Below are 14,324 nucleotides of genomic sequence, written 5' to 3'. Positions count from 1 at the left end.
ATACAGTCTATTTTGATTGAAGTGTATTTATTACACCACAAAATGAAACCCATCGATAGTGGAGTGATAATTTAATTCTGCCTAAGTAAAGTGAAACACTTCTAAACCTGCAAAACCCAGCATCATGAAGCCACATAATCAGTCTTGTATTCAAGATTTATTTACATAAAAGAAAAAACAAACAGAAAAAAAGAACAATTTCTCAGAATGATGTGTCAAAGGAATAACATAGGAATGTAAAACATTTATATACTGACAAACGTATTTACAAGCTTCCTCTACTGTATATACAGGATAAAAAACGTTTTAAAAAGTTATGAAGTGGCTTTTGAGATAACCTATATAAAAACAAAACAAATGTTCTCAGAACTACAGAGAATTGGCCTTTTTTCAGAGTAACTGCACAACAAAAAAAATTGTTTGACCAGTATCGGGGAGTACATGAAAACGTTTGTGTTGAGTCCTTTTTTCAAACATACAGTGTATACATTCCTTTCACAAGCTGAAACTTTTAACATAGTTAAGACAGTAAATGTACTAGGATGCAGTACTGTGCAACTTTTATTTCTACAGTATTTGTAGTTATTTTCCTACCATTTAGCTACTGAGACACAATTCGCGAAGCAGAGCTGGGACCAGTTTCCTAAAACAAATAAAATCCAACGCCACCATTTCAGCTGCACGTTTTTCCTTAATGGTTAGAAACTATCCGTGTGCAGAGAAAACAACACTTCAGGATGTTAAGAACTATAAAGGTGATGCATCATTCATCGAATAATATTTACATCACAAGTCCATTATTGTTTGTTGACAATTTAAACAGGTTTTTGTTTTTACTATTGGCACCTCAGACTTTCTATAAAAAGAGATTTAAAACCACATTCAAAACGCACACATGATAAAGTAACAGCAAACTACAAGTTAACAGAATATAAAAGCTGTTGTTCACTTAAAACCTAATCTAGAACACTTTAAACGCAAAATATCAATTTCAAACGGGCCGAAAATCTTCTTAAGCAATACAAAAATAATTACATTGTTTTTTTGGGACAACGTGGATCATTTAAAGTGAACTTGAATGATTTTTTTCTTTCTTCCAGGGAAGGAATCCGATTGCAGTCAAACCATTGAGATTTTTAAAATCATCTGACGCTCAGGTGGAAAAAAGCTTTTGGAGCTTTCTAAAAGATAACGTCCACCACTTCAGGTGCTGCCAACTTTACAGATAGCAATATCTGAAACATCTGAGAAGAACAAAACAAATGAAAACTCTTCAAGTTTCACAGAAAACTGGTTGGAAAATCGACAAAAGTGCTCAAAACACTCACTTTTTCCCAGAAGGGGAGTATTTTCAATTAGAAATGTTTTTGAACGTAGGTAGGCAATGAGGGGAAGTAATAAAAATAAATGTGACAATATTTCCTCCTGTTAAAACTGAGCCAACATTGAGTTTGATGTTTGTAACCTTTTAACACATCATACGCACTGAAGTCCAGAGTCAGTATCATTTAGACGGTTTTTGTTTCTCCGGCTGCCTGATCCGACAGAACGACAGAGACCGGCAGCTGATCCTTGACATGCGGAGTCTCAGAGTGACCCTCAGGTTCTTCAGAGAGATTCAGACCCAAATCTGATGAACACGAAGTCGACGCAGCGGGCGGCAACGATTTCATCAACTGCATCAGCTCCTCTTTAAATGTCCCCTTAGAGGCTTGAACTTCTGCTTAATGCTCCACCTGATCGCCTGCTGACAACTTCAGCTCCAACTCTGGCTGTCTAACACCAGCAGCTGCTCCCCTTTCAGCTGGTTTCGAGTCCGTTTCCTTTTGTTTCGGAGCAGGTTCTGTTCCCAAGAGGGTCGTCATCAGCTGGATTCTTGTTGGCTGTTGAAGATGCCTGTATCTAAGAAAGTAAAAAAAAAAATCAACAGTCCGCTTTAAATCAACCAACTACTACCACACAGAGTAAATACAAAACAAAGAGGAAGGATATTTATCACAGCATTTACGTGTTTTAATAAAATGAAACATAAAAGTAAAAACTTATTAAGACCAGGTCGGCTGAAAGAAGCTTTCAAACGAGAGGAGAAACATTTTCAGGATCCAAGAAATGAACTCTAGCAGTTATTCAAGAACTTTAGACCTAAAAGACAGAGTTTACACCGACTGATTCCCTTACTCCTCACCATGTGCACAAGAACATGAGGGGAGGTCACCGGTTTGCATTCAGGGTTTCTGCAAGTTTCAGACCTTTTACAGACCATTATGGTTCAAATTTAAGACCTACAAAATATACGAAAAAATAACCAGTCACTGTAAAATTCATTTCAAAGTAACAGATCGTCTTGCCTTTCCTTTAAATTCAATTTAATCAAAACTACAACAAACCAGTTTCTGCAGCAGAGGGACCAGATTTTATGCATGAAAATCATCTGAACTCTTCAGACAAAAAAAATTAATACCAACATTACAACAAAATAAAAAAAAGAACCAATGAAGGAACCAACGTACAAATTTAAGACGTAACTAAATGTATTTTACAACCAAAAATGGAAAATCTGGACAAATTTAAGACTTTTAAAAGGCCTAAAATTGGGATGATTAAATGTAAAACTTGTTAATAGCATGCAGAAACTCTGGTACTGCTGTCTGATCGTAAAGTGCTTTTATTCTCCTGAACAGCAAACTCAAACTATCCAAAACAAATACCCACAATGAGATGCACTTTAATACCATAATATAATCTGGCAAAGATTAATATCAGATTATTAAGTGTGGTGAGCATTGAATGAGCAGCTGATAAAACTAAACAATTTAAATTATTATTATTGTGTTTCTGATAAAGATGAAACCACTGTAACGTCAGGAGATTTTACTCACAGTTTGATCTGATCGTGGTCGTGTGCTTTCAGATCTGTTGGGGTTAAGAAGAGGAAAAAGCCTTTTCAGTTCAATAAAACACCAATGTGACTCAGATCCAGATAAGAAAAACAAACATACCCATTTCCTGGATGACTTGGCAGACGTGATTGGGTTTATCGGTGAGATGTTTGGTCATCAGGTCACCGCCGGACGCATTGACGAGGAGGTCACAGTTCAGGCAGATGAGGGTTAATCTGAGCAGGAAACACTCTGGGTCAGTTTAAATCTTTTTAACTTAAAAGTTAATTTTGTGCTCACTTACTTTACTCCTGATGCCTTTTTTTGCTGATCCATCTTCAGAAACCTCTGTTTGGTGATGTTGCTATGAAATCTATCGGAAAGAGGAAAAACGATCACGTTTGTTAAAGACTGTATCTAAAAACGGTTTGCAGAAATCCCTCCTACCTTTTACTCACTTTATCATGTGATTCCCGATAGAAACTTTGCAGCTGGTCTGATAGTTGCATGCACCGCAATGTGAGAGGATTGGAAAATGTGAAAAGAAGTGGTCGACCACGGAGTGACACTCGATGCATGTGTGGCGCTCCCCTTCGGTGCTAAAAAAACACAAACGACATTTTCCAGTCACACGGCTGTTTCCACACTCAAAGTATTCTCCTAATTTATCTTGAGACAAAGAAATGAATTATTTGAAAGCATTATTAGGAGTACTTGGTTCACACTAGCTTTATTCTACCACAACTTCATCCTTCATCAGATCTGCTGAGCGGCCATTTTGAGACATTGTTTGACAACTTAGCACAATTAACCAAATGTATAATTTTCTAAATGAACCATTCCTGCTATACATCATTCTATTTTTCACCAGCCAAATGAGGCGTCCGTAAAATTAATCGAAAACACAATTAGCTATAGCTGTTTTAATGGCGTCTATTAATTTGGATCTTCCCCGTCATGAAACCTCAGGAGGTGGTTCTCTGTATTAGTGGCTGCAGCGACTCGCCTCATCGGGTTCATTAAACAAAAAAAAAAAAAGTCTTCACATTTTCAGAAATTACTTCATGCTTTGACAAACAGGTATATTATCGTGTACTGGACTGAAGCGTGAAGCTGTAGAACCAAAATAAAGCTTGACTACGAGCTCAGGGGAGTCTGAGATGTCCCAACGGCCTTTTGGACGCAAACGCAGAGACCGCATCAAGGACAAACTGGAGTGTGGATGCTGCCGGTTAAAGACGCTAAAATCTGTTTAAGAAGCTAAACAGTAGCTAAAAGCTAAAAGGAGCTACAAGAAGACAAGAGTACAGTCAGTATGCTGCAGTAGATTTCAGAGAAGAATGTTTCTGATCTGAATCTGGAGAAAATATTTGTAAATAGAGTTAAATATTTTAAATGAGCTGAACGGTTTAATATACGACTGGATAAAATAGCCAAAAGTACGCAGAAGTAGTGAAAATAAAAAATAAAAAACAGGATAACAGTGTGAATTCTGAATCAAAGTAATCAACCATAAAATTCGCCCGTCTGTTAATGTCTCCGCTCAGCTGCTCGGGGTGAAAATAACCTGAGATTCCGGAGCGCCAGGTTGTTTCTGGAGATTCGACGCTGCTTCTTGTTCTGATCCACTTTCTTCTTGCTCTGTGTTGCCTTGGACCTTTTCCCGGAGTTGTTGGCTTTAGATTTGGACGCGTTGGCTGGAGATTTGAACTGGAGCGAGCCTGCCGATTCGGCCCTGACGGTTATGGCGGACAGATCGGGGGACATCATCGTCAGAGGTCCCTTTCCTGCGAGGGAGGCTCGGATTGTTACCTGCAACAACAAGAACAAGTGAATTACTTATGACCAGGAAGGCGTCATACTTTACTAAATCCATGATAAAAAACCTATCATGACAGGACTGGGGCAGACCTTTGTACCCGGAGGAAGACCCTCCAGAGCTCTAGGTTTCCTGAATGTCTTGTGAAGGTGAGTCCTGTGGTCGACTTTTTCCTTGTAGGTGAGGAAATTCAGTCTGCATCTACCACACCGATGGATCCCTTTATTCTGAAGAAAGAATACACATTAAAATACAGAAACAAGAGGTGAGACTAAAGCTCAAGAACTGACTGGATTAAAGGAGGGACGATTAATTTCAATTCGTTAGCAAACTATCTCATGAACCACGGGACAGATTTGGCTACATCTCAGTTAGTTTAACAGATATTAGGCTCCAACTTGGTTGGAGCTGACATTTATCTGCACCACGAGGCAGTTGGCAATCTGCTGTCCTTCAAAGAATGCTACTTTTATTTATTGTTTTTTTTTTGAAGATGAAGAGGCCAGATTGGCACAAAACGTACAACCAACCACGTCAGTCTGACAGCTCGATCCATGCTTGTTTCTTTTTAACACAGAGCATCTGAACCTTTAAAAACAACAAGTCTCTGATCAGAAGCTCGGACATCCTTATAAATATTTCTTTAAACCAGCGCTGTACCTGATGTTTCATGTAGTGCTGCATGTACGAATGACAGGATCTGACAACTTTGAGGCAGAAGGGACAGAGCAGGTGCTTGGTGTTTTCGTGGATGTTTCGGAAATGCGTCTCCACCTCTGAGAAGAAGGACGACCTGTAATTGCACACCTGCGGAGTTGGTTGAACACGATGTCAGAGTTTTGCATACATTTTTAAAACCATTAGGTAGACAATTACTTAACAATAATAACAAGCAGTAGACCTGGCAGACATAAGGCATTTCACCGGGTTTGTGGTTGCTCTTCATGTGTTCCAGCAGCACCTGCTCTGACTCAAACGCCAGCTCGCATATCTTACAGTTAGCTGCGAAGGGAGCAGAGAGCTAAGTTACAAACTGCCACCAACAAGCCTCTCGTCGACCAATGCATCCAGACTGAGTCCTCTTTAGTTAACCGGATTTTACTTGGAGATTCGATCGGGCTGTGGGCGCTCTCGATGTGGCACTGCAGCTGGAACGGAGTCATGTACTGTCGGTAGCAGTGGTGGCAGGTTGTGTGGCTTTCCCAGCTCTCACTGTTCTGCTTCTCCAGCTCCAGGTGGTGCTTCATGTGGTTCATGAACCTGCGAGGGGAACACATGCAGGCGCAAAGTGAGCATGAAAATATCGTCATTCTTAAACACGCAGAATCAATGTCTGCGTAAGGAAGGACTACAAACAGCCTACATAAATGTGAGGAAAAAGGTCAACACAGCGTGTGAAGCCGAGGCAAAACAGAGAACAGTTAAAGGCCTAACATTCCTCGAAGAACGCACACTGCCCGCCACTTTTCAGGCCAGTCTTAGGCTAAAAATATCTCTGTAGCTGTTTTGGTCAAATCTTGAAAATTGAACGAGATCTAGTAACAACATGAGATGTCATGTGTCGTGGACGACCGTCAGATGTTTACCTCAATCGCTGTAAAACTGACTGAGTTAGAGACAATTTTCTGTTTTATAATGTCAACAAGCTGTGGCGGCCATCTTGAATCGAACGTATGTACCTCCAACGATTGTTTCCTGAAAGTTTCTGTTTCAGTGAGTCGTGAGATGTTGCTGACGCCAACAGCTGATGAAGTTTTAAGCAAAGATCTCGTGCAGCAAGAGCTGACTCTCAGCTACAACCCGACCAAATTTTAGCACAATATCTGTAAAACTAACTGAACTATAGTTATTTTCATGTTAGATAAAGTCAACAGGCTATTCCGACCATTTTGAATTGGGTTTGCTCCGAAAGCTTATCAGTTGTACGTGTGCAACCATTGATTATTTCCTGAAAGTTTAATCAAAATCTGTTTGGAAATTCATGAGATATTTTGCTAACAGACATAGTTGACTCCAAATAGTTAATGGCACAATTTTAAACGAAGATCTTGCACAATATGTTAGAGCTAAGAATGTGTGCTGTGTGTAAAACTGGATGAGTCGGAGCCATTTCTGTGTTTGCTAAGGCTGATTAGCTGTGGCGACCATCTTGAATTGGCTTAAAGTCAAAAGTTAAATCAGTTTTAGACGTACGAGTGTTTCAATAAAACTTGTCCTGTGGATCACAAGAGATTTTGCTAACACTACAGGCAAATTAACACAGAAAAATGGGCAAACGGGCTCAGGAAACGGGCTCCAAAAACACAATCACCTTCGCCGGCAGGTGATAATTAAACAAACAAAAGCATAAAAAAAAACAGTTTTGGACTCTCAGTTTTTCCAAGCACATGAAAGTAATTAAAATGTGGATAACTTCATTATTCATGACTTGTGTACATGACTCTCATCCCAAAGGTATTTAAGATAAATGAAGGATTTGTCTCACTCCTCACTTTCTAAGTATGTATAATGGCTGTTATAATATCAGCAATTACACAGAGATTTTTGGTTTGTGTGATGATGTAGTGCTCCGCGGCTGCTCGTCAGAAACCTGCCGCCTCTGCTCTGACGAGGCTCGGTTCATTTTTCAGCCCGTACGTTCTGCTACCTCAGCTCCCCTAACAGAGATTTTCATGTGGATGAACCGTGACCTCCACTGTGAGAGTGCCGCTGCAGTACAAATGTGCTTCCCCATTAAAAGCAGCTTACAGAGACTGTTTTTTTCCTTCAGTGTTCTGAAGCAAAGTTATTTAATCACGGGAGCAGTTTTTATGCCACGCAAACCAGCAGTCATTTTTCATCTGCAGGCCCAAGAGGGAAAACAGTGTGATGGTGTCATCCATCTGAGAGGGAAGTTAGGGCGGAGAAAGACATCCACCCTATCCTTTATTGGCAGAGGACAGATAGCTTTCTGTCCTCGTCTGCGTATTTATCACTGTACGACACAGTTCCTGACAAATAAAACTGGTTTTCTTACAATGTTGAGAGAAAACAAAACATCCAAACTTTGGTTCATTCAGCTGCTTCCAGTGACTCTTGAATTATCAATAAAGCCATTTATGTGACATTTAACAAAAGGTAAAGCTCGCAGGTAAATAAAATGAAGTCAGAGTGGGTTTTACTGAGCTTAAATTACCAGACATTTAGTCAAATAATGCTAGCTTGATCTGGAGTAAATGTTTGTGAATCCTAAAAAGAAAACCCAAACCTAAACAGCAGAGTAGTGTCGCCCTGTGCAATCGCCCCTCCAGTCCTCCTGCTGCACGGTGCAAAATTATAAACACTGGAGCATTAAGACACTAAGTGATTAATTAATCGAGTAACTGGATATGCAAATTAGTCCCAACAACCAGATGTGTCCCTGTCTCCCCTCGTTGTTGGGATTAAAGCCAACAGGACCCAATTTATGGAAGCTGCCATGTTGTATTTTTGGGACCAGAGTTTGCAGACTCTCACACAATTATGGTGTTACATGTTGTCTCTTTTAAGCAGGAATCAACTAATTACAGCTAAACGTATTAAAAGCAACAAATATTCAAACATACTGCAGCAAGATAAGAACTACATGAATCAACAACACCCTAAGACCCTAAAAAATGTAAATTAAAAAAAAAAAATCCCAGCAAAGTCCCATTTATTTACGTGGACGGGACTTATAACCTGTCCTGTGAGGACGCTGCACTTCTTTCAATTTCAACTTGCAGGATTTCCTCCAGTGTCCAGCTTTAATACACGTTGACGGTCCCAACCCTTTATTTCTTGTACCTACACTTCCCTCATCTGCCATCTTCTGTTCGATACAGCACCAATCTGTGTGAAAGTAATAAAGTGTCCTTGTGAAATAGTGACCACTGAGCAGTACACGGTCACATTTAGGCTCAAGGATTTTTTTTAAAGTTGCTTCAGTTAAAGGATGAATTGCTACAACCTTAGTTCCAATGTCATCAGATCCCTTCACATGTGTATCAAGGGAGTGGTTGCCATGTTGTGAGGTGGATCAGTTTGCAAAAAAAGAGTGGAAAGTAACCTAAAGATCCAAGTGAATGCCAGATCGCTGGTTTTCACTTGACCTGTAAGTGGTCATATTGTTATGGCTAATTTGTGTAGCTCTATGTGGAGTCTAGAGAAATACAAGGAAAAAAAGTCTGTTTGCTCAGAAAAGATCAGGTCAGATTTCAGAGAGCTGCCGTTACCAGACACAACATGATAAATACAGACCACCATGTTGGCAAGTCCACTCAGACAAAATACCTCAAGCCTAGTGAGCGAAGCAAATAATCCTACACTGTGCAAGAAACGGGGAGATGACAGGATCTGAAGTAGGGCTGTGTGCAGCAGACACACAGGTCAGGGTGCTGTCAGTTTGTCTACATCAGGGGTGTCGAGTCCTGGTCTTGGAGGGCCACTATCCTGCGTGTTTTAGTAGTTTTTCTCATCTTCAGCGGGTCTTCAGGTTCTGCAGCAGCATCAGTCATTGAATTCAGGTGTGTCAAAGCAGAGAAACGTCTAAAACATGCAGGATAGTGGCCCTCGAGGATCAGGATTGGTCACCACTGATCTACATCTACCTACTTAACAAAACCACCACTTCAAATACACCAAACATACCCTTCAAAATCATCAAACTGGAAAAAGCACACTCTGCAAGAAGACAACAACAACAACAATGAAACCCAGCGTCATACCTGATGTTATTTTTGAGAACTTTTAAACAGCTTTGGCATTTGAACGTGGTGTTGGCTTTCTGCGGCTCCTTTTTCTGCGGATCGCCCTCGAAGTGGCCGTAGTAGAAATCTGCGACCAGCATGATGAGCTTGTTTGGACTCGTGGCTGACGGAGGCTGACTCGCCACAATTCCACGGCAGCACTGAAAAAAAAAAGGTGCTTTAGCTCCGCAGCCCACATTTCCTCCAGCAACTGGGATCACATGATGGACATTTAAACGAGCATCCTGACCATTATATGAAACTTCAGGGACTCCTCTGTCAGAAATTCTTCGTGACAATTGGGACAGTTTTTCTTTTCGATGCCATTTTCCATTTGGATGGTTACTTTTGCCGGTGCTACAAAAACAGCAAGATGATCCAATTAACAAGACAATGAAAGTTATCTTTAGCTACAATTCTTTTAAAATGTTTAAAAATATTTTTAAAAATCACTTTGATGGTAGAAACTTACTGAAATCAAGCTTTGTTTTCTTTACCACACTCTCGATCTCTTGTGTCGTCAATCCCCGTTTAACTGAACTTTGATCTGAACGAAATGAAACCAGAAGATTTAATATTTGATCATTTCCTGCTGACGGCGAAGTAAAGCGAACACAACATCAGGAGAATCACTTCTGTTGCTGCTGTCGTCGTTCACGGGCTTGACGGGAGCGCTCTGAAGAGACTGCGAGTTGGGCCGCTTCGACTGTGCCGAATACACCGCAGGGCTCTGGACGTTAGACAGTGTCACCACGTTGTTCTTAATTTGTTGGACCTGAGGTCTGTGGACCCCGCCCGGTATCACGGAGGGCGTAGAGACTTGCTGAAAGATCTGCGGCTGAGGCGCTGAAAGGCAGAGAACACAAACCTGGGGTCAAACAGGCGAGAATTACAAACCTTTTGAGGCGAGCGCAGTGGCAAACCCGGGCTTGAATTTACCTGGTACGATTGTGAATGACGTTCCGGGGGGATACTGGGCCCCGAGGGCGGCAATAATCTCATTGCTGTTTGCTATTTGTGGAGAAGTGACAATAAAACCCTGAAAATAAAGAAATAAGCCCCATGAAATGACTCCTCTTTATGGTGAATATTGTTTATGTCTAAAACCAATTCAAGATGAAACATACCTGATTATTAACTATGACAGGCTGCGGAGTCATGGACGTCAGGGTGGGCGGTGCAGTTTTTGCTGCGGGAACAGGAACACTCAGCGGCAGAACTATTGGTGAGGGGCCAACAACGGGTTGAGGAGGGGGGGATTTTACTTTTTGGGTCACTGAACTGCTCTTCCGACGAGGCGCCGGCTTTGGTTTATCATCTTTCTGATTATTGGCTGTGAAAACATAAGAAGATGCACTTATTAACCATGTGCAAACAAATCAATAAACAAAAACCAGGCGTTTAAAAGATTAGCAGACATAAAGTTAAGGCATACAGAGCACTCCAACAAAGATGGGCTCATCGTCGTCGTCATCGATTAGGTTAACTTGAGAAACTTGTTTCTGCCACGGCTCCAGCTCCTCCTCCACACACTCCATAAAGAGTTCGGACATCTTGGACCTGAAACAAAGAAACAAAAAGAAAAACAGCTGACAGTTCTGACCACGAGAACTGAGAAAACTGCTCACTTTCTCCAGGTGACAGAAACAAGAACAAAATTTGTTCCAATCGAGACATGTCGAACTTTGCGAGAAACTCGCAACATTTCTGCTTTTCCAGCACGAACCTTGCCCACTTCAAACTTCTGACACAACAGCTGTCGAGAAAAAAGCTCCGGCCAAACGATGCGCCGAGAACAAGAAACAAGAAGACTTTTCTTTCTTTTCTTGCAGTCCTCAGAGAGAATTATGATCTTGTGGAGTGGGTTTAAAACTGTTCTTACACGAGGTGTGTGCAGCCTTTCTAAACAGAAACAGGTTGTTCAAAAATTAAAAACGCATTTACACTGGCGTTACTCTGAATTATACAGCCAAATCAGTCGTCTTCTGGCTCTCTTATTATTGGCTACTCGTCTTAATAAGGTTTAATATGAACGTACAAAATTCTGGATGCGTAGCACCAAAACCTCCATTTTTCCCTCCCCCTGACTTTAACAAGGGTCCAATCTGCGGGGAGTCCAAACTAATAATAATGAGTGCATAGATAAAAATTAGAAACTTAATTTTTCATTTATGTCTTATTCTTGAGGACGGAGTGATGATGGCTACCATTAAAACAATAATTACAATGCTTATAAACTGTTTTATGTACCTGACAACTGGAAAGTAAAAGAAAGTTTTTATACTTATATTTTTCCTCCAATTTGTTCTTATTTTTTAATATGTTTTGTAGCTGACAGGAGGCCATATTTGACTTTAAAATTTAACGGAGCAATTTAACGACCTCATTTTTGTTTCGGTGTAGATTACTTTTAATAGTGTCTTTCTGTGTATAAGGGAACTTTTTACGGCTGTTTCTAAAATTCAGCAGCACACTCTGATCTGTGTACATTTTGTTTAAAGAGAATAAAAACAGCTGGTCAGTTTGTGTGTTTAAAGTAACTCGAGGCCCATTCCCTTGCTAGTTACAACCCGTCTGCTGATCTTATTGAAGCGGGTAAATTTTAACCACACTTTATAGTTAAACTTTAATTGATGAAGGAAGTTGAGGTATTTCTTGGCAGCTCCAAGTTTGAGATTTGGTGATGTACCTTACAATAAACACCAAATACAATAAAAGTTAATAGAAGGTTAAAAATAACCAAACTAAAAAGACGTCTAGGGCTCTAATTTTGATAAGCAGCTTAAATATTATCAAAAGAAATCCACAATCAAGAAAAAAAAATAATAATAATTTTCAAACTGCAAAACAGGGAAAATACAACAACATCCAGATGTTCTGTTGGCACCAAGTCCCACATCACTATGAAGTCCAGGATGTCTTCTTTTCTCACTGATTTCAAGTCATTTTTTTTCTTTTTTTTACCCAACATATCTCAGTGTCCAGTGTCTCAAAGATAAACGTGACACAAACAGCAGCTGGAGTTAATTAAACTAATTAAAGACGGACTGTTTTAAAGAAAGCTGCACAGCTGCCTCCCAAGATGGCGACACCATTGATTCCTGCTTTCAAACCTGCTCAGATAGCACTTTTTTTAAGGATTCGCTGAAAAGAAAACCTCTTATAGGTTTTATTTATTAAGTGTTACACTTAAGTCCCTGATATAGTTAATCCATTCGGATTCAAATGGCGCTTTTATTTATTAGAAAGCAGTTTGATGAGATAATACAAACAAGATGCTATTATTAGCATAGCGCTAGCTAAGCGAAGCTAAGCTAAAATCCACTTGGCACAGTTTTCGAACAAAATACAGACACTATTGTTTGATGCAATCAACATCCTAATGATTCAACTATCACTAGATGACATTAGCTAATCTTTGAGGGTGCTGGGTGTTACTGTAGCACCCTCAAACCGAGCAGAGATGGATGCTAACCTCTGCAGCCTTTTCAGCAGCCGGGAAGCTAATGTTAATGCTAACATTAACACAGTCCTCTCCCAAACAGGCTGTTTCTCTTCGAGCTGCTCCTCTCCGCTTTGGTGTCAGCGCAGGGATGGAGTCTGATTTTAAACCTTAATCTCGTCCGAACCAACAACCAGGTGGCAAAAAAGGAGATATCCAGTCAACGTTGATCACAGCTCCATAACATTAGCATCCTTTCTGACACAAAGACGTGTCCTGCAGGATCCGGGTGTCAGCTCACCTCTTTCACGCCCGGCTTCCCGGTGCATGGACAGAGCCTTTCGAGGTTCTGTTTTCAGGACGGTACGTGGTCTGGACCGACGGTATTCACGTCCTAACGCAGCTGCACATCTCTCACAGACACACACACACACAGAGGGATTTGCTGCACCGTCGGCTGGTCCGAGGCAGCGGAAACACTCGGAGCGTCTGGACCAATCAGATGTCTGGGATCAGACTGCTTCCCAGGCTCTCTGGCGGGTTTTTAACTGGATTTGGCAGCAAAGAAGGATTTCCAGTAGTACCAGGACTAGTGTTTGTGGTCTTCAGACACGTCTAGATAAGTTGAAATAAATCTAGCATTTGTCCACAGTCTGTGTTTTTGACGAAACATTTTATTAATGTGGGAGCTTTATTAAGAACAGATGGATCCCTTGTTACTACTATGTAATTGGTGAATAACTTAGGAGCTGAACTGCAATACCCAAACATATTAATAATAATATTAATTATAACAGTTTCCCTCATCTGTATTGTATCCCTTATAAAGGATTTTTAGCATGGCGAATAAGTGTCAAAAATCAGCTATAAAAACGTGATCATAAAAACACTGCAGACAGGGTTAGGCTTGTTTCGTGAATATAAACTATTATAGATTTGGCCTTTTTAAAAACTATTTATTGTATGTCATACAGATCCTAAAACTATCGTATAAATACAATAGATATATCTAGCAGCACTGTTGCTCAGGGGCCCACAGTTACTGGAAGCCGACGGCTCAGGGGCCGAACATGTTGGTGCGATTATTCAAAATTACTCATCAATATCTATCTATCTATCTATCTATCTATCTATCTATCTATCTATCTATCTATCTATCTATCTATCTATCTATCTATCTATCTATCTATCTATCTATAAGAAGAGGTAATCATTTATTTTCAGTTACAAACTATCAACATGACTTTCTTTCATTTTTCTTTTTGTTTTGTTATGAAAATTGGATCATCCTGTGATTAATGCCTACTAATGTCCACTGAAGCCTAAAAAAAGCCTGAAAAGCTCAGCGTTCTGCAGTTTTAATTTTAACCGTTCTGTTGTTGTTGTTTCTACATGAGTATGCACTTTAGGCTCACACAGACACTTCAGCGGGACTGTGG

The 14,324-nt window shown here is 40.3% G+C and overlaps 1 protein-coding gene across 1 annotated transcript; it reads right to left on the bottom strand.

Moving 5' to 3' along the window:
- Positions 1-137: 137 nt before the first annotated feature.
- Positions 138-13,350, bottom strand: LOC108229816 (zinc finger protein 280C). Its single transcript, XM_017405488.3, has 18 exons — positions 13,187-13,350; positions 10,879-11,003; positions 10,571-10,776; positions 10,383-10,482; positions 10,077-10,289; positions 9,916-9,990; positions 9,694-9,800; positions 9,423-9,604; positions 5,801-5,958; positions 5,600-5,700; positions 5,359-5,505; positions 4,791-4,925; positions 4,447-4,691; positions 3,338-3,478; positions 3,184-3,252; positions 3,000-3,115; positions 2,880-2,913; positions 138-1,902 (listed from the first exon to the last, which is right to left on the bottom strand). The coding sequence occupies exons 2-18, from the start codon at positions 10,994-10,996 to the stop codon at positions 1,725-1,727; spliced, it is 2,325 nt and encodes a 774-aa protein (XP_017260977.1). The 5' UTR covers positions 10,997-11,003; positions 13,187-13,350; the 3' UTR covers positions 138-1,724.
- Between the last annotated feature and the right edge of the window lie 974 nt (positions 13,351-14,324).

This window comes from Kryptolebias marmoratus, linkage group LG15 (assembly GCF_001649575.2).
Source record: "Kryptolebias marmoratus isolate JLee-2015 linkage group LG15, ASM164957v2, whole genome shotgun sequence".
NCBI lineage: Eukaryota > Metazoa > Chordata > Actinopteri > Cyprinodontiformes > Rivulidae > Kryptolebias > Kryptolebias marmoratus.
The sequence above is the reverse complement of the archived record's forward strand: the minus strand, read 5'-3'. Positions and strand labels throughout refer to the sequence as shown.

Bases quoted from the DNA above. Each gene is read 5' to 3' on its own strand.
- LOC108229816 (XM_017405488.3), bottom strand. From the start codon at position 10,996: ATGTCCGAACTCTTTATGGAGTGTGTGGAGGAGGAGCTGGAGCCGTGG. The intron at 9,801-9,915 runs GTAAGTTTCTAC...CTGTTTTTGTAG, and splicing joins GAAAACAAAGCTTGATTTCA to CACCGGCAAAAGTAACCATC. The intron at 5,506-5,599 runs GTCTACTGCTTG...CCAACTCCGCAG, and splicing joins AAATGCCTTATGTCTGCCAG to GTGTGCAATTACAGGTCGTC.